This window comes from Giraffa tippelskirchi, chromosome 9 (genome assembly GCF_054371585.1).
Source record: "Giraffa tippelskirchi isolate mGirTip1 chromosome 9, T2T-mGirTip1v1.2.pri, whole genome shotgun sequence".
NCBI lineage: Eukaryota > Metazoa > Chordata > Mammalia > Artiodactyla > Giraffidae > Giraffa > Giraffa tippelskirchi.
This window is the reverse complement of record NC_137283.1, coordinates 57,660,205-57,685,758: the sequence shown is the minus strand read 5'-3', so window position 1 is coordinate 57,685,758 and position 25,554 is coordinate 57,660,205. Positions and strand designations below refer to the sequence as shown.

Sequence of the window (25,554 nt, the reverse complement as noted above, 5' to 3'; positions counted from 1 at the left end):
CGTGGGTCAACGTGACCCAGGGCAGAGCAGGGCACCTCAGAGAGGGAGGAGGCGGAGGCCTTGGCCTGTGGACTCCAGGTCCACCGACAGCGGCCGAGGCCCTGAGCCCACGGGGAGGTTCCAGAAGGGGTACCGTGTCGCCCTCCTTAGGAGGAAGGCCTGCCTCCGTGAGGAGGCAGGAAAGGGGAAGGGGCTTCAGGGTCCCGGGCTGAGGGGTCCCTGCAGGGGACCGGATCTGGAACTTCTTCAAGGGGGTGTCACCCGGGGTGTCTGCATCAGGCCCCCGGCCAGCGGAGGAATGGCGCTCTCTGAAGTGGCCCCCTGGGGACCCCAGCTCTCGCGACAACAAAGCGACAGAAAGGGAGCCTGGTCGGCTCCACAGTGTTGGGGTGGGGGGCTCCCCAGAGACGGAGCGCAGGCTGGGCACGAGGAAGCCCCCCGCTCGCAGGGGAGACGCAGGGCATCCGGGCCTTTATCCCACAAGGGTCCACTTCAGACTGCTCGGTCAGCCCCAGGCAGATGGGCGTGACGCGTCCATGCAGGGTCCTGAACACCCAGGAGGCCTGCAGCCATGTGATCACACGTTTCTGCAGCCCTCCTCATCTGGCAGAACCAAGGGAGGACTTCCTCGGAGCCAAGCCACCCAATCGGGCACTACGTCAGACCCTCGGGGCCCTGCCCTGTCAGTCATCCTCGGGGGCCAGGACGGCTGAGTAACGTTCAGAAGGTAACTCAAAGCTGCCCTTTAGGCGGACTGAGTGGTAAACTGAATCCAAAGGCGTGAAATACCATCCCAGGGCATGAGAGCCACAAAAGAGCTGCTCACTTCCCACCCAGCCCACCCAGCCGGGTTCCATGACCCCGAGAATACCTTCAGGAGAAACCTGCCGCAGAACCAGTATTTTAAAATTCCAAAGCACTGAGGCTCGATAAGGCACACAGTCCCCAGGGGCATAAGAAGATTTGGGGTTTCAGAACAGATCATATTTTAACCTACTGCCAGCAAACAATTAGTAAGAATAATGGTCCAACAGGCTTCCCAAGTGGCTCAGTGGTTAAGAATCCTCCTGCCAGTGCAGGAGATGCGGGTTTGATCCCTGGGTGGGGACAATCTCCTGGAGGAGGAAATGGCAGCCCACTCCACCGTTCTTGCCTGGAGAATCCCATGGGCAGAGGAGCCCCCAGGGCTACCGTCCACGGGGACACGACAGAGCACGATCACAACGCAAGATCCTATCACTGCTTTCCGTAAGGAGTGACCTTCATCCTAACAAAAATACGCAAGAATTTATCAGGAAGACAGTCCTTGGACAGAAGTCTTGTTGTGCTCACTGGAACCAGAGGAATGCAGACAAAATGCAGCTGGACCAGCTTCTCAAGAGGGTCCACAAGGACAGCACCCGCCTCGCGGGTTGATTGGGAGATAAAACGAGATCACATCTAAGAGACCCATCCAGAGTCCAGAGCAGGACCGAGACCCACTTCACAGGAGACCATTCTGCTGCATCCTAAGGACAGTCAGTATTCGCTGTCACCATAAAGCTCTGCTCCCAGATGAGCATAAACCTGCCTCGGCGTGACCAAGGGTGGGCTTTCAGCCTCAGGCTCATGATGACTAAGGCCCCTCTGTTAGGCACCGCCTATAAGGCAGGGGCTTCTGAGGTCCCAAGGGCCTCCGTGGGAAACATTTTTAAAAAGGAGCAGAGACCAGGGACATTTGGTGGTATTTTCCCTGAGGATCGGAGCACAGAAGTGTCTGAGCTACCCGGGGGTAAGACCCTGGAGGACGCTCCCTGGAGGGACGGGCTGAGCCCAGCGGGCCCCTCCACTCCCTGAGGCAGCAGGCCTGTCGCCCACCCGCAGGAGGGCAGGGCGGTCAGTCTGACAGAGCGCTGGGCCCAGGCGCGGAGATGTGGCCCCACCAGCGGGCACAGACTCTGCCCCGAGGCGTCCCCGGCCCACCCCAACTCGGCCAGGCCTGATCCCTCCGGGCCCCCAGGACACAGCAGCGTCTGTTACCGAAGGGGCCTCCAGGACCTCCCGACGGGTCAGGACTGGTGGGGATGGGTTTTAAAGGTCCTCCAGCCCAGGGGGAGGGGGGCCTGCCCGTGCCCGCTCTCCCGAGGGAGCTTATGAACCTGCATCATCTGAGGGGGTGGAGACGAGCAGGCAGGCGGCGGCGGTGGGGGGCGGGGGGCTCTCTGGCAAAGCCCGGGCCCCAGTAGCCCTGCCACCCACCCCATTCTCATTCCCAGCAGGAGTTAAACACTGACCCCAAGAGATTTAAACACAACTGGCAGAGGCGGGTGGTGCCGTCTCTCACGAGCAAAAGCAAGGAAGCGGGCCCAGGGTCACTGAGATGGAGACTGTGAGACCAGCGCAGCTCAAGGAGGGGCAGCCCCGCCCCGTCAGAAGACTGCAGGCTCTCTGTCCCACTGACGGCCAGTGAGGACAGCCTCCCCAGCCACGAAGGAAGCCCCCAAGGTCTGAGGCTCAACATCACCAAGCCCACTGGCAGTTTCGTCTTCTTCGTGCATACTGAGCAAATAATCGCACCGTACACCACAGGGCTGTTAGAAATTAAAGCCACAGTGGGCCTCTGCAAGCCAGAAGGGAAAGCTGAGGACGTCTGACGGCCCCGCCCGCCCCATCTGACACCCACCCGCGCCCCCCTGCAGCTCTCTCCTCCAGGGATCTTTAAGAAAGACAACGCCAGACCTTAGGACTATTAACTGCCCACTAATAGCCAGTTTATCCGGCTGCCCTGAAGCTGTGATTCTAAACCAGGTCTTGATATTCACCTCTCTGCTTTTCTGGTCTTGGATGTGCAGCTACCTGGATTATACACACCTCGCTGAAACCGTAGGAGAAATTTTATACCTGTGCTCTGGGTGGGCAGCAACTGAAACAGTGAGGCAGACATAATCCTACAACCCACCCCACACCCCACGTGGGCCTCTGGAGACCAGAGGCCTGTTGGAACAGGTAACACGTCCACGGAACAGGAGATGTTCACCGGTCCTAGGCCAGCTGGCCAAATCGTTTCCTTCCCTGAACAACAGGGCAGGGTAACAAGCAGGGCTTTCCCCGTTTCATACGAGCGGAGGGAAGTAGCAGGAGGCCAGCTGTCTTATTGTGTGTCGTCCCAACGCCTGTTTCTAACAGCAAGACATAATCCTTGATGGGAAATGTACCAAGTAACTGAGCTGGCAAGAAATCAGAAGGAAACAGCCAGACCCCCTTCCTTCTATGACACACGTATGACACCCTCGGAGGCTCACGGTCAAACCGGACAGAGAACAAAAGTTACTATATATACACATCATTTTGATTTTATCTGATCAGGTGGTTTTCGGTCACTGTTGGGTTGGATTTTATTTTATTTTATTTATTTATTTATTTTTGTTGGGTTGGATTTTAAAGGCATGCCTGCACAACAGGAAATCAACTCCAGCACAAAAAATCAAGTCCTGTGAAAACCGCCATACGGTAGAACTCACATCCTACTTGTCATATTTGAAATAGAACTCCTGCTTCTTAATTCTAAAAAAGATGAAGCATAAGCCCTCAGCTCTGTTAGCCTGCTGGGCTCGATGTTAAAACGGAATGTGAAGTAGGTCACGGAGAAAGTGGCCTCACAGGAGCTGCATAGGAAGGGGGAAGGGTCATGAACCCCCCGACGCCCCTGGGGGCCAACCTCAGCCTCACTGGGGAGTGGGCAGACTGACCTGGGCGCGCCCAAGGGTTTCCAGTACCGGCAGAAGAGGTACTGTCCGTCAGCGTTGACCAGGTGAGGGAGGTCCTGGTAGGGAACGTTCTGTGGGGTCAGCCTGGGGGAACGTTCCTCTGGCATCCTGAAAGGATCTTCAGGTCCTGGGAAGGAAAAAGGGAATGGTGCAAGGTCAGAGAGATGGCAAAACACAGAGACATCAGGAGGAAACCTTGTTCAGTCACTAACATTTTTTTAAAGCAGTTTTAAAAAAAAAAACCCTCCCATTTCAAAAATTTTACAGATACATATATTTCTTAAGACTGAAAACCCATTTGTTCTTAAGAAAAATGCTCATTTATCTTTTAAGTGCCTCATTACAGCTTTCTCCACCCCCCCCCCCCGCCCTTCCCATCTGTGTTTATTTTCAATCATTTCAGGAAACTTCATCTTAAAGACTATTTTAGCTGTAATCAAGTGGAGATGATAGCTCTGTGGGCATAAAGACCCAGCTGCAAAACACCCTTCCATGCTAAAACCCCCAAGGAAGTTTCGCAGGGGCGCGGTCACGGGGTGGATGACGCTCTGGTTAATTCCTCCTGCCCGAAATTCTAAAGGTGCCGCCACAAACCTGTCTGCATCACGTCCGGGCTTCTGCGGTCCACCAGCACACTGACCCGAGCGTCAGGGCCAGGCCAGCCCGGGCAGCCCCCTCATCTCGGCGAGGGGGCGCCCCCCACCCCCCCCGCAGCTTCCCAGCCAGCGCCCGGCCCCAGATCCTGCCTGGCTTTAGGAGCGCGGAGCCCAGGGCTGCCCCTCGTCTGCGGACGGAGCCACCCAGCACTAGCCCCCCAACACTCTTCCTAAACAAACCCCTGCAGCTGGGAGAACTGTTCCCAGGAGGCCGGCTCCCGCTGCCCGGGCAGCCAGGACACCAGCTCCGCGCGCCCAGATCCCCACCCCCGGACACGCACGAGCGCGGGTCCCCCAGGAAAGTCAGCCAGGCTCCCCCAAAAAACTTTGTCGCCTGCGCGCGTCCGCCGGCGCCGGGAGCGCAACCCCGCCGGCAGGGCTGCCCGGGGCGGACGGACACGCGGACACGGAGTTGACGGCGGCGACAAGTTGGTTCGGGGCCGCCGCCAGGGAGCGGGGCGCACGCGCCGGGCACAGGCAGACACGCGCGCGCTCGTGCACACGCGCACAGGGGCGCGGGAGCCCACGCCGAGCGCGGGGACGCGGGGACCGCGGGACGCGGGGCGGCCGCACCCGGGGACAGGGACGGCTCGGGGCGGGGACGCAGGCAGTTACCGGGCCACGAGCGCCGAGTCCTCGTCTGCGGCCGGGACCGGAGAGCTGCGCGCTGCCGGCTCTGGAGACAGGGCGCGGCGTCCGCGCCGCCACTTATCCCGGCTCCCTCCCGGCGGGGGCGGCCAGGGGTGGGACGCGGGGGGCGGTGCCGGGCCCACGTGTGCGGCGGGCTGGCCCGCCGCGCGCTCCTCCCCGCCGGCCGCGCCCCGGGGTGGCCCCCGCGGGGACTGGCGCGCCCCGAGCGAGCCGCGCTGCGGGAGGACACGCCACACCCACGCGCGCACACACCACGCGCGCACACACCACGCGCGCACACCCGCCGCACAGACACGCATGCAGGAGGGATACAGGCACCCGGGCGTCTCCCCTCCAGAAAAACACACGTGGACACGGCACACACACTCAGTACACGCAGGTGTACACACCCCGATAACACACAGAAAAAGGATCACAGAGAGGCACTCGGACACAGACACCCCCACAGACAGACACACACACTCAGTACACGCAGATGGACACACAAACCCACATTAAACGCATAAAAAGGAACACAGGCACTCAGATGCAGACGCGCACACACACCCCACACAGTCAGACACACACAAAAAGCTGGGGTGGGGTGGGGGGACGTGTGCACAGTTTCCAGGAGGTGGGGGCCAGGCCAACAAGGGCAGGCTGACAAGGGCAGGCCTTGCCCCAGAGACCCTTCCTGGGCGGCGCACAAAACCTCAGGATCAGGTGCAGGCCAGGGAAGGTCTGAACACCCTTGGGTGCAGCTGTCCATGTGGCTGGTGGGGGTGGGGTGGGGGCAGCTGGACCAGAGCCTAGACCCCTAGGGGCCCAGTACCAGCTCCGGCGCTCGCCCTGGGAGCCTTGGTCTCCTCACTGGCAGCCCAGGACAGGACCTCTGCCCCCAGAACAGACAGGTGTCCTCTGCTCACAGTGACCTCTCTGGCGTCCCTCCCTCGGTCACAAACAAGTTGACACCACAGCAGTGTTGAAAAGAGCTGCTGTCCTCCAGAGTCACACGGCCATGTGTGGGGATGCCCAGGTTGCTTAAAGCCTAGGAGCTAACTTAAAGCAAACAACAGCTGGGGTGTGAGCCCTGCCTAGTGGCAGGTCACAGGCCTCTGACGGAGCGGGGCTGGCCCAGTGACAGGCCCCAGGCAAGGCCAGTCCTGGAAGCAACCGTGTCCAAGCAGGGAGCCAGGGGCTGGCACACGGCTGGTACCTGGACCGGAATTCATTCAAAGAGCCGGGTTGGGGTCTGAGGGACGTTGTGGGGAACCCCAAAGCCCACCAAACCCCCTTTAATATGAGGTGAAGTGAAAGTCACTCAGTCCAGTGTCCAACTCTTTGTGACCCCCGTAGACTGTAGCCCACCAGGCTCCTCTGCCCATGAAATTCTCCAGGCCAGAATACTGGAGTGGGTAGCTATCCCTTCTCTAGCGGATCTTCCTGACCCAGGGATTGAACCGGGGTCTCATGCATTACAGGCAGATTCTTGACCAGCTGAGCTATACCAGGCAAGCCCCCTTTTATATAGCTGTTTCCAAGTTTGCCAGCTCCAGCATTTCAGGACTTGAAATACACAGTGTGGAAGTCTGGGGGACAGTTGTTCACAGAACTCCAGTGGAAATGGGGGTTCAGAGCTTGGAGAGGGCTTCCTGGGTGGCTCAGTGGAAAAGAGTCCACCTTCCTGGGCTAGGAAGATCCCACATCTAAGCTGCTAAGCCTGTGCTCTGGAGCCTGGGAGCCACAACTTCTGAGCCTCTGTGTCCCAACTACTGAAGCCCATGTGCCCATGAGCCCTGCGACAAGAGAAGCCACTGCAATGAGAAGCCCGCTCACCACAACCGGAGAAAGCCCACGCAGCAACAAAGACCTGCAACAGTCAAAAATTAAAAAAAAAGGAAAATGCTCTGTTCTGTACTTTTTTAATTCAAGAGCTCGAAGAGTTTCTCCTAGTTTGCTTACCAACATAAACAAGGGTGTGGGGGGTGGTCGGGGGGTGGGGCTCTGGGGGATGGGTGAGATTGTGCTGTTCTGTATCAGCTTTTTTAATTAAACTTTTTATTCTGAGAAGGTTGTAGACTCACATTCAATTATATAAACGTAGATTCGATTCAGAAACAATAGAGAGAGATGGTGCATACCCTTTGTTCCAGTGATAAAGTCTTGCAAAACTCGAGGGCAACAGCGCAAGTGGGACGTGGATGTTGACAAACCACACAACCTTCCGACCCCATGAAGATCCCTATGGTCACACCCTCTTCTCTCCTGTCCTGATTCTCTCCATGACCCCTGGCAGCCACTTTAAGACGTTCTCCAACTGTAAAATTTTGTGATTTCAAGCAGTTTTATCAATTGAATTGCACAGTGTGTAACCGCTTAGGATTCACTTTTCTCTCAGCATTTCCAGGTTGCCGTGTAGTATCCGATGGTACGGATGCACCACGTTGTTCAGCAGGTGAACGACATCTGGGCTGTTTAGGTGTCCGGCTACTATGAATGAAAGTTCTGTAAATATTCATGCATGAATGTGGATCTTTATTTCTCTGGGATACGTGCCCAGGAGTTACACTCCTGAGCTCCATAGAAGTTGCACGTTGGGTTTTTTAAGCGATTGCTCCAAAATGTGTTTCAGAGCAGAAATGGTTGTGCCATTTCTTATTCCCACCAGAAACATGCTGCTGCTGCTGCTGCTGCTGCTGCTAAGTCGCTTCAGTCGTGTCCGACTCTGTGCGACCCCATAGACGGCAGCCTACCAGGCTCCTCCGTCCATGGGATTTTCCAGGCAAGAGTACTGGAGTGGGGTGCCATTGCCCTCTCCAAGAAACATGCTAGACTCGATTTTTCAGTCTCCTCCATCAGCGCGCAGTGCCGTCACTATTTTTGTTTCTGTTTTGCCATTGTTAGATATGTAGTAGTATCTCACTATGGTTTGAATTTGCGTTTGTCTGATGGCTCATGGTGGGCTTCCCAGGTGGCTCAGTGGTAAGGAATTCACCTGCCAAAGCAGGAGATGTGGGTTTGATCCCTGGGTTGGGAAGATCCCCTGGAGGAGGGCATGGCAACCCACTGCAGTACTCTTGCCTGGAGAATCCCGAGGACAGAGGAGCCTGGCGGGCTGCAGTCCACGGGGTCGCCAAGAGTCCGACGTTAATTAGTGACTGAGCGACAACAACAAATGCCTCGCATTGCTGGTTGTCTTTTACACATTTATTTGCCATCTATATCTCCAGTTTACTGAATTGCTTCTTCGTGGCTTTCGACCGTTTTCTAATTGGACTTTTGTTTTTGTTTTTACGGTTGAGTCCTGAGAGTTCTTTATATGTTTTAGATACGAATCCTTTGTTGGATGCATGATTTGCAAATATTTTCACTTGTGGCTTGTCTTTTCATCCATCAGTAAAAGTTTTACAAAGTATAAGCTTTCATTTCTATAAAATACAATTTATAAGTGTTTTATTTTATGGGATGTGCTTTTGGTGTCAAGTCTAAAAGTCCTTTGCCTAGTACTACATCTGAAGAGTTTCTCCTGTTTTTCCCTTTATATTTCACATTTAAGTCTCTCATCTAGTCTGGGCTAACTGTTGTATAAGGTGTGAGATTAAGATCAGGGTGGTTTTTTGGTTTTTTTTTTTCAGTTGTTGTCCAACTGCTCCAGCACAGTTTGCAGAAAAGGCTGCCTCCCCCACAAGCCTTGAATTGTTTTGTGTCCTTGTGAAGATTCAGTTTGCCAGACCTGTTAGATCTATTCCTGAATTCTCCATTCTGGCCCATGGGTCTGTGTCTGTTCCTTTATCAGCACCTCCTAGTCCTGAATATTGTATCTATCTCATAAGTCTTAAAATTGAATTGACTGATTCCTCCTGTCTTATGCTTATTTATCATTTTTTAAGCTAAAAATAAGTTCCTTTACCTCTCAATATAAATTTTTGAATAATCTTGTCTATATCTATAAAAAACCTTGGCAGGATTTTGATAGGAACTGTGTTAAACATGTATAGCAGTTTCCTGATGATTGATATTTTTACGATGTTGATTCTTTTAATCCATGAACATGGTATGTCACTCCGTTTATGCAGGTCTTTTACTTCTCTCAGTGTTGTATGGTTCTCAGTATATGAGTTTTGTACATGTTTTGTCAAATTTGCACCTTTCTCTTTTCAAATAATTGTAAATGTATTAAAATTAAGTGTATTTTAAATTTTGGTCTCCATGTGTTCACTTCTAGTGACTGGAAATGCAACTGATTTCTGAATGTTTTTTTGCATCCTTTGGCCTTGCTGAACTCACTTACAGATACAGGAGGGGTTTGCTGTTGTTTGTTTGTTTCTGTTGCTTTCTTGGGATTTTCCATGCAGACTGTCATTATATTTTAAGTGACTTTCTTGTAGGCAACAGAGTCGAGTCATTTAAAAATAAATCATTCTGGGAACTTCTCTGGTTGTTGTTGTTGTTATTCAGTCGCTCTGTCGTGTCCGACTCTGCAACCCCAGGGACTGCAGCGCACCAGGCCTCCCTGTCCCCCACCATCTCCCAGAGCTTGCTCAAACTCATGTCCACTGAGTCAGTAATGCCATCCAGCCATCTCATCCTCTGTCGTCCCCTTCTTCTCCTGCCTTCAATCTTTCCCAGCATCAGGGTCTTTTCCAATGAGTTGGCTCTTTGTATCAGGTGGTCAAAGTACTGGAGCTTCATCATCAGTCCCCCAAATGAATATTCAGGGTTGATATCCTTTAGGACTGACTGGTTGGACCTCCCTTGCAGTCCAAGGGACTCTTGAGGATCTTCTCCAACACCACAGTTTGAAAGAATTAATTCTTCTGCGCTCAGCCTTCTTTATGATCCAACTCTCATAGCTGTACATGACTATCAGAAAAGCTAAAGCTTTTCCTATAAGGACCTTTGTCAGCAAAGTAATTTCTCTGCTCTTTAATATGCTGTCTAGGTTTGTCATAACTTTTCTTCCAAGGAGCAAGCATCTTTTAATTTTGTGGCTGCAGTCACCGTCTGCAGTGATTTTTGGCTCAGGAAGTAAAGCCTGTCGCTGTTTCACAGGTGGTCCAGTGGTTAAGACTCTGCCCTTCCAACGCAGGTGGTGCAGGTTCAAACCCTGGTCAGGGAATTAAGATCCCAAACGCCAGGTGGCCAGCAACAACAACAGAAAAACCTGCTAATCTCTGTTTTCTAATTGGTATATTTAGAACATTTGCTGTAATGATTGTTAAGTTGGGCTTAAGTCCACCATTTTACTTGTTTTCTGTTATCTCTGTTTTTCATTTTTCTGTCTTTTTTCGTGCCCTCCTGTGGGTTACTGGAACAGGATCTTTTTATAATTCTATTTTTATTTGTCTATACTGCGTTTGAGTGTCTCTGTATAAACTTTCAGCGGTTGCTCCAAGACTGGATATATATTTATACATACACACATCCATGTACACACTCACACACACACAGATCAAGGCTTACTGATGTCATTTACCAGTTTTAGTGAAATATAAAAACCTAATATCTCCTTATATCCATTCACTCTCCCCCATTTATACTACAATTGTCAAATATTTCCTCTACATACACTGAGAACCACATCAGATTGTTATAATTTTTGCTTTGCTCATCAGATGTAATTTAGAAAACTCAAGAGGAAAAGTAAAACCTATTTTATTTCCTCATATTTTTGCTCACCATATTCTTTATTCCTTCCTGGTAGTCCAAGGACCATTTTTTATCATTTTGTTTCTGTTTAGAGAACTTCCTTTAGCCATTCTTTGAGGATAGGTCTTCTGGGGAAAAAAATGCTATTACCATCCCTTTGTTTGAGAATGTCTTGATTCTCCTTCATTCCTGAAGGGTATGTTTGCTGGATGTCGGATTCTGGTTCATAGTTCTTTTCTTTCAGCACCTGAAACAGGATTCCCCTCTCCTATGTCCTCACGGAACCTGATGAGATATCCACTGTCCTTCGAGTTGGGTTTCTCTTACATGCAACACATCATTTCTCTCTCACTGCTTGCAGGACTTTTGTCTTTAGTTCTCAGAAGCTTGGTGAAAAAGTGTCTTAGCCTGGATTTCTTCAAGTATGTATCATCTGAAGTTTGTTCAGCTTCTTGGATTTGTACCATTATGTCTCTTGCCGAATCCAGTGCATTTTCAGCCTTTATTTTTTTCAGCCCCAACGTCTTTTCTCCTCTCTCTGAGACTCCGATGACATGAATCTTATTGTTGTTTAGTCACTAAGTCGTGTCTGACTCTTTTGCGACCTTATAGACTGTATCCTGCCAGGCTCCTCTGTCCATGGGATTTTCCAAGCAAGAATATTGGCATGCCATTTCCTTCTCCAGGGGATCTTCCTGACCCAGGGATCGAACCAGCATGTCCTGCATTAGCAGGTGGATTCTCCACCACTGAGCCACCTGGGAAGCCCTATGAATGTTAGATTTCTCATTATAGTTCCCCGTAGGTTCCAGAGCAGTTCCAGAGACTGCTCACTCTTTTCCAGTCTATTTCCTCTCTTGTTGTCCAGACTGGATAATTTCTAGTGTGCTGTCTCCCACTTCACTGAATCTTTTCCTCTATCACCTCCATTCTGCCTTTGAACCCATCTCTTCGGCATTTTATTTCATGTGATACAAGTATCTGCCCACTGGCCAGCCCCTCTGCCACGCCTGCCTCCAGAAGAGCCAGTCCTAAGGTTTCTGGTCTGTTTTACTAGATTGGAACAGAAAGAAGAGAGGGCAGGTTTTGATGGTGGGTTGACAATTCTAGCCACTTTGAGTTCTCTGGGACATTCAAGGAGAGGCCTGATGGGCAGTGGCAGGTACAGAATGAGTCTCAGACATCTGGAAGAAACTGCATACCTGATGTCATGAGAATGGAGCATATTGTCTAGGAAACATGGGCCAGAGGGAAACATGGGGGGGGCAGTTTGCAAAGATGATGGAGACAGAGGCGACCTCGATCATCTCAAGGGAATCCAAAGGTGCTGCGTGCTGTGAGAAGAGAGGAACAACAGAGTCTAACACCACCGTCTAGGAGTCAACCAAGAGGCCCGAGGTGTGACCAACAGATCCGACAACAAGGAGAGAACCCAGGTCACGGGTAATCAGGGCAGAAGACAGACTGAGCTGAGCTGGGAAGTGAGTGGGACATGAGTGAGGTGGCAGGTGGAGAAAAGTTTTGGGATATTTTCAGTGAACCGAAGGCAGTCGAGCAGGGGTGAAGTCGATGGATTTGGGGCCTGACAGCCTGGACTCGGAGCTCAGTGGTGCTGACCTCAGTGACATGACTTGGAGAAGGTGGTTCCTGGGGGCCGAGTGGAGCAAATTGTGGGGGTCAAGGACTCAGCATGGCACCTTCCACTCTAATATCTCACCATTCCTAAGTTCAGGCATGCATGTTCATGTGTGAAAAATGCCAACATGGGCTTCCCTGGTGGCTCAAGGGCAAAGACTCCGCCTGCCGATGCAGGAGACCTAGGCTTGATCCCTGATCCAGGAAGATCTCACATGCTGTGGAACAGCAAAGCTTGTACGCCACAACCTCTGAGCCTGTGCTCCACAACAAGAGAAGCCCCCAAAGGAGAGGCCTTCACACCACAACTGGAGAAAAGCCCGCTCAGCAACGAAGACCCAGTACAACCAAAAATGATAGATAAAGCTATTTTTAAAACGCGGATGAGAGCCAACAAGTCATCAGGGAAGGGCAAGCCTCCTCCCCACTGTTGCCGCCAGAGGTAACTGTCCTGCAGGCTCCTGTGTGATCTTCCAGACACACCCTGAGGTCTGCAGAGGGCTGAAAAGGCTGGAAACATCTTCGGGAGGAAGGGAGGAAGTAGGCAGGGGCGCCAAAGGGGACTGAGAGTAACTGAATTTCTAGGGGCTCCTTAAAGAGGCAGGACCAGCTGCCAGGTGTGGTTGCCCAGGACACAGCCTGAGAAACTTGTCCTCGGTGGGCGTGAGGGTCTGTGGCACCAGCAGCCCCCGTGGAGGGCCGCTCGGTCCCCGCGCCATCTGCACTGTGGCTCTGCAGCTCTTCTGAGGACGCAGGGAGCCCTGCTCCCCTGCCCTGGATCTGGACCAGCTCCATGAACTGCTCTGCCCAATAGAACGTGGTGGAAATAGCGCTGTGCCCGTTCCAAGGGACCAGGCACCCCTCCCTGCCCTCTCGCTTCCCGCTGCTGTGTCAACCAGCTCGGGCAGCTCCAGGAGGAAGGATCACAGAGCAGGGAGGACGAGGCGTGTGGAGGAGGCTGCCAGCTGACCAGCAACTGTGCCCTGCTGACCTGCAGCTGCCCATGTGCCTGGGGGGAGCCTGGCCAGGACAGTCCGGAGTCACAAGCTGAATGAATGGCAGCTGTTTTAAGCTATAAGTTCTGGGGCGACATAAATTCTGTGATACAACTGATTCCCCGTTATATCTACCTCTTCCACTCTCACAGGTTCCTTTCTCTGTCAACACAGTGGAGCCTGAAACGTGGGTTCAATGGTTCCAAGTCTAAACCTCTTTTTTTTCCCTCTATTTAAAGTTTTTCCTTAATAGATGCATATTTTATGAAGTATAGTTGACTTACAATGTTTTAGGTACACTGTAAAGTGATATTTATTATTTTTGACGTTATTTTCCGTTATAGGTTATTACAAGACATTGACTGTAGATCCTTGCACTATAAACTTTTGTTGCTTGTTTGTACCTATTTTTTTAATTTAGAAATTTAGCATTCTATTCATACTAAGTCAAACAAGTGGAATCAAAGTGTCATAAATTTTTTAGTTAGGCAAAAATTCATAAGTTTTCTATAATATATATATTATATGTACTATTTATGTATATGTATACAAAAGGTTTTCTACTATGCTCGATAAAAGCTTGAGCAAGAGCATAAAAAAAAGAGATGGAGAAATTAAAAAACAAACTATAGGCCCACTGAATATAAAATAGAACAAGTGAAAAAAACTAGATAAAATTAAAAAATGATCATATAGTCCAGGCATTTTTAAACATGGCTGCTCATTAGAAACAGATCTGGAGCTCTGGAGGAAAAAAAGCAATACCTGGGCATTTGCATTTTTCAAAAAATTCCGAGATAATTCTGGTATGCATCTGGATTTTAAAAAGTGATTACAGGTTTATCTCTATTAAATCAGAATTTTGGTGATGTAGATTTCTGTTGACCAGTCATGATACGAGGGTATTAAGTGAGAAACAGCCACAAGATCATAATAGTAAAAGATGTTTATCTGTTTTCACAATCAAAAGCCAGACAAAAAAATAGAAGATAATTATAGTTGCAAACTACAATGGGAACATGATAAACCTAACAATATAAAATAATTACATACAATTTGGGGGTCAAGCAGAGTGATGTGGTAAGTTGAGGTGCATACATGCACATGTTTTCATCCGCCAGTCTGTTTTTTGGTTGGTGAATTTAATCCATTTACACTTAAGGTAATTATCAATATGTATGATCCTATTACTGTTTTCTTAATTGTTTTGAGTTTCTTTTCTGTAGGTCTTTTCCTTCTCTTGTGTTTCCTGCCTAGAGAAGTTCCTTTAGTATTTGTTGTAAAGCTGGTTTGGTGTTGCTGAATTCTGTTGACTTTTGCTTGTCTGGAAGGTTTTTTGATTTCTCCATCGAATCTGAAGGAGTCTTGCTGGGTTGAGTATTCTTGGTTGTAGGTTTTTCCCTTTCCTCACTTGAGATATATCATGCCATTTCCTTCTGACTTGCAGAGTTTCTGTTGGAAATCAGCTGAGAGCCTGATGGGAGTCCCCTTGTGTGTTATCTGTCCTTTTCCCCTTGTTGCCTTTAGTTTTTTACTTTGTCTTTAGTTTTTGTCACTTGGATCACTGCGGGTCTCCATGTGTTCCCCCTTGGGTTTATCCTGCCTGGGACTCTGTGCTTCCTGGACTTGGGTGACTATTTCCTTTCCCATGTTAGGCAAGTTTTCAGCTCTTACCTCTTTCTTTCTTCTCCTTCTGAGACCCCTAGGTGAATACTGGTGCATTTAATGTTGTCCCAGAGTTCTCTTAGGACACCTTCATTTCTTTTTTCATTCTTTTTTCTATATTCCATTCTGTGGCAGTCATTTCCACCATTCTGTCCTCCAGGTCATTTTTCCATTCTTCGGCCTCAGTTATTCTGCTGTTGATTCCTTCTAGTGTATTACTCATCTCTGTTTGTTTGCTCTTCAGTTCTTCTAAGCTTTTGGTACACATTTCTTGCATCTTCTCCATTGTTTTCCCAAGATCCTTCACTATCATTATTCTGAATTCTTTTTCTGGAAGGTTGCTTGTCTCCACTTCATTTAGTTGTTTTTTCAGGTTTTATGGAAAAGGTCAGTTTTCATTTCAATCCCAAAGAAAGGCAATGCCAAAGAATGTTCAAACTACTGCACAATTGTACTCATCTCACACGCTAGTAAAGTAATGCTTAAAATTCTCCAAGCCAGCCTTCAACAATACATGAACCACAAACTTCTGGATGTTCAAGCTGGCTTTAGAAAAGGCAGAGGAACCAGAGATCAAATTGCCAACATCTGCTGGATCATTGAAAAAGCAAGAGAGTTCCAGAAAAACATCTATTTCTGCTTTATTGACTATGCCAAAGCCTTTGACTGTGTGCATCACAATAAACTGTGGAAAATTCTGAAAGAGATGGGAATACCAGGCCACCTGACCTGCCTCTTAAGAAACCTGTAGGCAGGTCAGGAAGCAACAGTTAGAACTGGACATGGAACAACAGATGGAGGGACAAGATCAGTTCAGCTGATCTTTCCTATTTCCAAATAGGAAAAGGAGTACGTCAAGGCTGTATATTGTCACTCTGCTTATTTAGCTTATATGCAGAGTACATCATGAGAAATGCTGGGCTGGAGGAAGCACAAGCTGGAATCAAGATTGCCAGGAGAAATATCAATAACCTCAGATATGCAGATGAAACCACTCTTATGGCAGAAAGTGAAGAAGAACTAAAGAGCCTCTTGATGAAAGTGAAAGAGTGAAAAAGTTGGCTTAAAGCTCAACATTCAGAAAACTAAGATCACGGCATCTGGCACCATCACCTCATGGCAAACAGATGGGGAAACAGTGAGAGACTTTATTTTGGGGGGGCTCCAAAATCACTGCAGATGGTGACTGCAGCCATGAAATAAAAGATGCTTACTCCTTGGAAGGAAAGTTATAACCAATCCAGATAGCATATTAAAAAGTAGAGACATTGCTTTGCCAACAAAGGTCCATCTAGTCAAGGCTATGGTTTTTCCAGTAGTCATGTATGGATGTGAGAGTTGGACTATAAAGAAAGCTGAGCACTGAAGAATTGATGCTTTTGAACTGTAGTGTTGGAGAAGACTCTTGAGAGTCCCTTGGACTGCAAGGAGATCCAACCAGTCCATTTTATAGGAGATCAGTCCTGAGTGTTCATTGGAAGGACTGATGTTGAAGCTGAAACTCCAGTACTTTGGCCACCTGATGCAAAGAACTGACTCATTTGAAAAGACCCTGATGCTTGGAAAGATTGAAGGTGGGAGGAGAAGGAGACGACAGAGGATGAGATGGCTGGATGACATCACCCGCTCAATGGACATGGGTTTGGGTGGATTCTGGGAGTTGGTGATGGACAGGGAGGCCTGGCATGCTGCAGTTCATGGGGTTGTAAAGAGTTGGACATGACTAAGCGACTGAACTGAGCTGAACTGATCTGTCCCTCCATCTGGAACATGACTATCTGCTTTTTCATCCTAATGAACTCTCTCTAATGTGGTTCTTGTTTTAGCCACTGTGGGTTTGTGTTTCTTCTTGGTTCTTCTGTCTGCCCTCTGACGAGGAGGCCAAGAGGCTAAGAGCTTCCTGGTGGGAAAAACTGGGTCTTGCTCTGGTGGGCAGGGCCTTGGTCAGTAAAGCTTTAACCCAATTATCTGCTGATGGGTGGGGTCACACTCCCTCCCTATTAGTTGTTTGACCCAGCCCTAGGGCCTACAGCCTCTATGGTAGAGTTAATGTTGACCTCCAAGAGGGCTTACACCAAGGAGGGTCTTCCAGGACTGCTGCTGCCAGCGTCCTGCCCCTTTGGGGACCCCCTGCCGACCCACGCTTCCACAGGGATTTGGATTTATCACACCCATCCTACTGTCTTGCTGCATCTTGGATGTGGGGTATCTGCTTTGGTGGGTTCCAGCACTCTCTTGTCGATGGTTGTTCAACAGCTATTTGCAGCTTTGGTGCTCTTGCAGGAGGAGATGGGTACAAGTCCTTCCACTTGGCCATCTTGAACTGGAAGCCTAAACCTCTTTTAAAGTCACTGAGAATGTGAATGGAGGGAGGGAAAAGGTAACATTTTCTACTGTATATGCCATCTATGGAAAAAATTTACAAATGACAGAACAGGTTAATAGGATATAACTATTTAGTCATTCAATGCTGTAACTAAAAATGTCGTTAAGTATTCCTGCTGTTGCTGTGACAGGGGATGTTGGATCTGTTGTTCTGTCTTATGGAAATGTGTTTTGAAATTTTCTCAAATCATTTCTGCCTTGACCGCCTTTCTTTACTTTTCCTTTATAGTCTGAAGTTCATTCTTCATGAATTCTTAGTTCATAGGAGATGTGGGGCCATGAACGCTCACTGTTGTTGAGAAAATAAGTGTTAGTCGCTCAGTCATGCCCAAGTCTTTGTGACCCCATGGAATGCAGCCCACCAGGCTCCTGTGTCCATGGGATTTTCCAGGCAAGGATACTGGAGCGGGTTGCCATTTCCTTCTCCAGGGGATCCTCCCAACCCAGGGATCGAACCTGGGTCTCCTGCACTGCAGGCAGATTCTTTACCGACTGAGCTACAAGGGAAGCCCTGAGAAAGGGCTGCTGTGTGTTAAATCTACGTCCAAGTCATAAGATGCATGTGGGCACAGAAAGGCTGCTGAGGTGCCTCAGCCTCCGTGACCCTTCATGAGGGCACTGCTGTCAACGTTGCTGGAGGTGGTTATACCAGTAGGGTGGTGTGATGGTCAAGGCACGTCCCTGCCTTTTCCTGACCACTAGGAGTCACAAAGGAAGGACAAAACAGTGGAATTTTAATCCCTTTAGTGTGGTTCCCCTGGAAGTTGCATCAACTGGGATCAAGATAGGGAGGTGAATTAACAGGTGCGCTATCGCAGCCAAGGAAACCGGCCCGTTCCTCATGTCCCCGTGGGAGAGGCAGAAGCAGATCCTGGGCCCCATCTGTCCTCGCCGCTCCTGCAGCCTGGCGTGGCCAGAGGGTCCTGGGGAGGATGGATGCAGGTGTTCACAGACAGAGACCAAGCACCGCTCAGCTGCACTGCGGGAAACTCCCTTCAGTTCTGCATCTTTCTGAGGAAAACTCATTTGGCCTTCACACGTTTGGATCTCTCTCCATCGTCGTTCACATTCCTTTCTGATAAAGGCAACCACACATTTGGAAGTTAACCCCTTGGCTTTGTTTTCATCCCGTTTATTTGCAGGATTCCCTCAAATCTGTGGCAAGTGTTCATTCCCTGGTGGCTCAGATGGTAAAGAATCCGCCTGCAGTGCGGGATACCTGGGTTCGATCCTTGAGTCGGGAAGATCCCATGGAGAAGGGCATGGCAACTCGCTCCAGTGTTCTTGCCTGGAGAATCCCATAGACAGAAGAGCCTTGTGGGCTACAGTCCACGGGGTCCCAAAGAGCTGGACACGACTGAGCGACTAAGCACAGCAGAGAGTTCATTTTCTATCTAGAGAAGCCTTGAAAATAAATGAAGTTTAAAACACAGGTCAATGTCAAGAAAGACGTTCAATAGAGAGCATGGGGCCCACAGACGTGGCGAAGTTGCAGTGTCAGTGGTGTGGCCGTAGCTCAGTCAGGGACACCCACGGAGGATCCCGGGGTGAGGGGCGGGGGGCCCTCTGCCTCCAGCCTGCCGATAGCACATCCTGGTTCTGGTCCCCTCCACACCAGCCTGCAGGTCCAGTTAACAGCGGGCCCAGATGGTCTCCAAGGTCATCCTCAGAAAGTCATTCAAGAACCGGGGCAGGCCTGCTGGGAAAGGCCATTAGGTACAATCCAATCCACTAAGATGGGCATACAGGTTCCCACCCACACGCCACCCCCCTTCAAATGCATCTGGCAAGTCCAGAATGTCAGCAATTAGTAACTGGGGCCAATCGCTGTAATGAGATCCGCACTCAGCGGAGAAGAACGCTCCCACAGACTAATCTGGTTAATGGAGCAGTTAAAGATGTGCACACTGAAAAATATTCCATCAGGGCCACTCTCAGGGCAAGCGAAACGGACTCTGCCAGCCAGTAACTGCGGTGGATCACACAAGTATATCTTTATTTAAAAAAAAAAAAAATCTTTTTTTCAACTTCTCTTGAAATAGATGCCACTGCTCTGGTGCTGAACTTGGACTCTGAAGGCAAATGAAGTCTCACTTGTGTTCAGGCTGGGAAAATCCAGTATTGGTTGAGTAACTGCAGAAAGTGCTGCGTCTGTATGACATTTCCAGGCGGTATGCAGGGTGTGGTGGGGTAGAGAGGGGTCACAGCACACCGCTTTTCTAAACCATAGCATTTATTTTTCCTGGTCGGTTTTTACCTGGCTGGTTTTGATCAGAGAGGCTTGTGAAGGGCACAGACCAGACCCCAGGGCCTGAATCAGCTCTTGGACTGCAGGCTCTGTGTTCTTGAGCAAGTTGCTTGACCTCTCTGTGCTTCAGCTTCCTGACCAGTAACAGGGAGGTGATAACATAGGGCTTCACAGAAGGACTGTGAAGGTTACATGACTGACATGTTTGAGTGCTGACCCATTAATGCCAGACATACGGCAAATGCTTTATGTGTGAGACATAGTATTATCATTATTTATAAAACAATTTTCCTTGCAGGCTCAGCTGGTAAAGAATCCGCCTGCAATGTGGGAGACCTGGGTTCGATCCAGGGTTGGGAAGATCCCCTGGAGAAGGGAAAGGCTGCCCACTCCAGTATTCTGGCCTGGAGAATCCCATGGACTGTATAGAGCAACTTTCACTCATAAAACAGCATCAATTCTCCTCTCCAAATCCCTTTGTATTTCTGTAGTTGTTGTGTGTGTTTTTTTTATTTAGCTGCTCCAGGTCTTAGTTGAAGGATATTTAGTTGTGGCATAAAAGCTCCTAGTTGTGGCATGTGAGATCTAGGTCCCCAACCAGGGATTGAACCGGGGCCCCTGCATTGGGAATATTGTGTCTTAGCCACAAGGGAAATCCCCCCAGATTGCCTTTGTAAATACCACATGCCTGAGAACCTGTGTCTTATGAAATCATGTTACCATACACAACGTTAAACGTGCATTTCCCTATTGCTGTTGTTGCTCAATCATGTCTGACTCTTTGCGACCCCATGGACTGCAGTACACCAAGCTTCCCTGTCCTTCACTGTCTTCCAGAGTTTGCTCAAATTCATGTCCATTGAGTCAGTGATGCCATCTGACCATCTCATCCTCTGTCATCCCCTTCTCCTGCCCTCAATCTTTCCCAGCATCAGGGTCTTTTCCAGTGAGTCAGCTCTTCGCATCAGGTGGCCAAAGTATTGGAGCTTCAGCTTCAGCATCAGTCCATCCAATGAATATTCACGGTTGATTTCCTTTAGGATTGACTGGCTTTATGTTCTTGCAGTCCAACGGACTCTCAATAGTCTTCTCCAACACCACAGTTCAAAAGCATCTATTCGGCACTCAGCCTTCTTTATGGTCCAACTCTCACATCTATACATGACTACTGGAAAAACCATAGTCTTGACTAGACGGACCTTTGTTGACAAAGTGGCCTGCTGCGGGGTCGGGGTACTGGCAGCAGCAGTTCTAGGAGGCATGGCACGCTGGCATAAGTCCTTTTGGAAGAGGTCACCATTACCCCACCACAGTTTGGCCTCAGGCCAAACTACAGGGAGGGAGCGTAGCCCCAGCATCAGCAGAAAATTGGATTAAGGATTTACTGAGCAAGGCCCTGCCCACCAGAGCAAGACCCATTTTTCCCCACAGCCAGTCCCTCCTATCGGGAAGCCTGCACAAGCCTCTTATCTTCATCCATCAGAGGGCAGACAGAATGAAAACCACAGTCACAGAAAGCTAACCAAACTGATCACATGGGTCCCAGCTTTGTGTAACTTAATGAAACTATGAGCTGTATGGTACAGGGCACCCAAGATGGACAGGTCGTGATGGAGAGTTTTGACAAAATGCGGTCCACTATAGAAGGGAATGGCAAACCACTTCAGCATCCTTGCCTTGAGAATATTTCCCCACATATCAAGCAAAAGCCTCCATTTTGTACCTGAATTAACTGAGACCAGAGAGGTGAGATAACCCGTCCCAGGCTGCACAGCAAGTTGGCCGTCAAGTATGAATCTGAACAAGGGTCCGGGCCCCTCCTTTTGCACCTTGGAAACCCCTGACATCATCTGATTTCACCTCCAGGGGCCTCTCAGCGTTTCGGGCAAGAAAAGCAATTGGAAAACAGGAACGAGGATGTCCGGGGTCCCTCACACACAGGCTGCCGCACGCATGTGTCAGCCTTCCCCCTCGCTTGCTTCAAATCCACAAGAGGTCTCTGTGGACGTGTTTTCTCTGATTTGATTTTTGACCGCCAGGCAATACTTTCTCTCTCCTAAGCAACAACTGTATTGCCTTTTAAGGAATTCTCCAGCACCGTGTGAATTCTTCGGGCAACTGTCAATCAAAGCGTGTGCCTCTCTCCAGCCAGGGGCTGGCCCAGGGCCCCAAGGAAGGCCGCTGGACCCTCCCTGATCCTTGCACAGAGTGACACAGATGGAGGGCACTTGCAGAGCTCACTCACACCCATATACTCTGGGCATGCAGTGTGTGTGTGTGTGTGTGCACGCGCGCACGCGTAGCAGGACAGTGAGCAGAGTGTGTCCCTGCTGCAGGAGGCCCGGTGCGCATCCTGGGCCCTGATCTGCTGTTTCCAAGCCCTGCCTTCGAGACTCTGGTGCACCCCAGGAGCGACCCAACAGGCCTCAAGCCACGCACCTTTGGCTTAAGTCAGCCAGCTTTGATTCTCATTGTTTGTGATCAAAGAAGCTTGTCTTAACCTGCTGACGACCTAACCTGCTGACTTAACCGCTTGGTGAAACTCTGGACAGGCAGAAGGATGGTTGGCCCTGTGGAGATGGGAGGACGGGGCGTGCTATAGAGGAGGAGCCTGGGGAGGAGGGGAGGAGAGCTGAGAGCGGTTCAGTTGAGCTACCTCTTCAGCCCAGCACAGAGCAGGCTGGCAGCGGGACGTTGGGGACAAGGAGTCACATCAAGGCAAGAGTTCTGTGGGTTTAGTCCCCAAGAGTGGGGCAAGGTGGGCAGCACACTCTAGCTGACAAACCTGGAGACGGACAAAGTGAGAACCCAGGGCAGAAAAGTTCCAGGACGCGATCCTCTCCTAGGAAAGTCCACCCACGGCCACAGCTAAGCAGTCCTGTGTAGGGGCCCTTAGGAGGGAAACCAACACTGTTTTAAGGGCAGTCTTGACGATCGGAAGTTGGTATTCACTGCTTTCTTTCATTCCACTTGCATTTGTGAGTGGACACCGTGCCCAGTGCTGGGGTATGGCACTAAACACCGCCACCCTCCCCTCACGTGATTAAGAGTCAGAGAGAGGCAGACAGACAGACAGACAGACAGACAAGGAAGCCCATGATCACACCCAGGGCAGTGCGCACCTGGGGGTGGGGTACAAAGGACAAGGGACAGTCGCCCCCCTCTCTGCTAGGATTGGCTCCCGAGCCCTGTTGATACCAAAATGCACAGATGTTCAAGTCTCACATAGAAAAGGCATAGCTGTTGCAAAGCATGTATTTTCCCATGTACTTTCAATCATCTCTAGGTTACTTATAATACCAAATAGAATGCAAGTGCTATGTAAATAGCTGTAAATGCTACATAGTTATAATATAAACGCTATGTAAATGGCTGTAAATACAATGTAAATGTTATGTAAATAGTGATGAAAACATTGCAAGTGCTATGTAAATAGTTGCCAGTGTGCAGCAAATTCAAGTTTTGCTTTTGGAACTTCCTGGAACTAAAAACATATATGTGTCCAATCTGTGGCTGGTTGAATCTGCAGACGCAAAACCCTGAGGATAAGGAAGGTCAACTTTAATGGTTCCTATGAGCAATCACATGATGTAAGTATGTCTTCAACAGTTGTAGGAAGATGTGTGAAGACCCCAGGAGAGCTCCTATTAATAGTATATGATCTGTTGTTTATCGTTCCTTTAACTCATCTCCCCCTCCAGCTCTCACATGGACAGAAGGAGCGTGGCTGGGTCAAGGTGGGCTTCGCTCTGCTCCCAAAGGCCTGACAGTGCCACCCAGGCCCCAAAGGATATGCCCGGAACCCCTAGTTCCTTGCCACCAAAACATGGTCCAAGGACCAGCCGTATCCTCTCCTGGGAGGGAGCCTGTTAGAAACGCAGAATGCCAGGCCCCGCCCCAGACCCACAGAACCGCATTCTAAGAGGGTTTGCAGGTGATTCACAAGCATATGGACCCTTGAGAAGCATCAGCCTAGTAAAACCCTTAGGTGAGGCCCTGAGACCTTCATCTAAGAGTAGGTTATCTGGAAGGACTGGGTCAGGAAATCACCTACAGCAGTCAGAGCAGTGTGTGACCAGCGTCCTTGCTACCTGCAGGGACCCTGCAGAAGGGTGATGGATAGACCAAGGTTTGGTCCAGACAAGATGTACTGGAGAGCTGCCCAATGAGACACATATGTCTGGCTCCATTTCAATTCCAGATGAGAAGGGGGCGGGCTTCCCTGGTGGCTCAGTGGTAAAGGACCCACCTGCCAATGCAGGAGGCAGGGGTTTGATCCCTGGTCCAGAAAGACCTCCCATGCCCACGGAGTAACTAAACCCATGTGCCGCAGTTACTGAGCCTGTGTTCTGGAGCCTGGGACGCACAACTGTTGGGGAAGCACACTGACTGAAACCGCCCACCTTGCCCAGGCACCATGGTAACCATTTGCATGAGTTGTTTTAGACAGGAGGTCCTGGTAGAGAACACAGAACTAATAAGCCTCTACCAACCGGAAGAGTTTCAGAAAGGTGAAAAGGAGACATCACAAGTCCGACCACCTCCCAGAATCCTCTCGGGCATCCATCTTGGCTGAACGAGGCGTGCACCTCCAGGAAGGACTCTGAGTCAGAATGATTGGCTGAAGATGACCCGGAAACTAGTCCCATCACCATAAAACCCGAGACTGTGAGCCACGTGACAGAACGGTCCTCCTGGGTTCCCTTCCCCTACTGCTCTCCGCCCAGGCGCGCTTTCCTCATAAAATCTCTTGCTTAGTCAGCACACGTGTCTCCTCGGACAGTTCATTTCCGATTGTTAGACAAGAGCCCAGTTTCGGGGCCTGGAAGGGGTCCCTCTTCCTGCAACACAGCTACCGAGCCTGCCTGCCTAGAGCCTATGCTTCAGGGCGAGAGAAGCCTCCACAGTGAGAGTAGGGAGTAGCCCCCACCGGTCACAGCTGGAGAAAGCCTGCATGCAGCAATGCAGACCCAGTACAGCCAAAAATGAAAATGAATTCTAAAATTATTAAAAAAAAAATTCTGATGGGGATTTCCCTGGCGGTCCAGGGGTTAGGACCCCATGCTTCCACTGCCTGGGGCACAGGTTCCGTCCCTGGTTAGGGAACTAAGATCCTGCAAGCCATATGGCACAGTCAAACAAATAGTTTAACATTTTCAGTAAACACAATGAATTAACTTTCAGTATAACTGAGTCCTATGTAAATTTGGGACATGGTTATGGTACAGTTTTATTCATCGCCTGTCTGAAATGCAAATGGGACTGGGCATGCTGTGTTTCTGTTTGTGTAAATCTGACAACTCTAGGCTACCAGGATCCAGTTGTTAACTCTCAACATTTAAAAGCGCTTGAAACTATTAATACAAAGGATTCATTAAGAACCACCAAAAGAGCAGAATGAAAATTAAGGGACATGAGTACAATTAATTGTAATATTTTTAACCCAAAAATGAATGTCGTCAAATCACCAATTTCTCCCCAGAAAAGAGCAAGAACTAAAGGTTGCAGTGAAAGGTGAAAGTGTTTGTTGCTCAGGTCTGTCCGACTCTTTGTGACCCCATGGACTGTAGCCCACCAGGCTCCTCTGTCCATGGGATTCTCCAGGCCAGCATACTGGAGTGGGTTGCCATTCTCTTCTCCAGGGGATCTTCTCAACCCAGGGATCGAAACTGGGTCTCCCGCATTGCAGGCAGATTCTTTACCATCTGAGCCAGAGAGGTGGCAGAGGGTTTAGTAAAGTCCTGGGTGTTCATTAGAAAGACTGATGTTGAAGCTGAAACTCCAATAATTTGGCCAGCTGATGCAGAGTTGACTCATTTGAAAAGACACTGATGCTGGGAAAGTTTGAGGGCAGGAGGAGAAGGGGACGACAGAGGATGAGATGGTTGGATGGCATCACCAACTCAATGGACATGGATTTGGGTGGACTCTGGGAGTTGGTGATG

The 25,554-nt window shown here is 49.7% G+C and overlaps 1 protein-coding gene across 6 annotated transcripts in view; it reads right to left on the bottom strand.

Annotated features, from left to right (window-relative positions):
* The window catches only part of MGLL (monoglyceride lipase), a 92,037-nt gene extending 86,920 nt beyond the window's left edge, over positions 1 to 5,117 (bottom strand). For 3 of the 6 annotated variants that reach the window (XM_081526604.1, XM_081526606.1, XM_081526608.1), the window contains exons 1-2: positions 5,018 to 5,117; positions 3,729 to 3,873 (exon numbers count right to left, since the gene is read on the bottom strand). In XM_081526604.1, the coding sequence (XP_081382730.1) occupies positions 3,729 to 3,853 (125 nt within the window). In that variant the 5' untranslated portion in view covers positions 3,854 to 3,873; positions 5,018 to 5,117. Of the gene's footprint in view, positions 1 to 3,728; positions 3,874 to 4,340 lie in introns of all 6 variants that reach the window. The other 3 variants (XM_081526603.1, XM_081526605.1, XM_081526607.1) reach the window with 1 other exon arrangement.
* Positions 5,118 to 25,554: the final 20,437 nt, after the last annotated feature.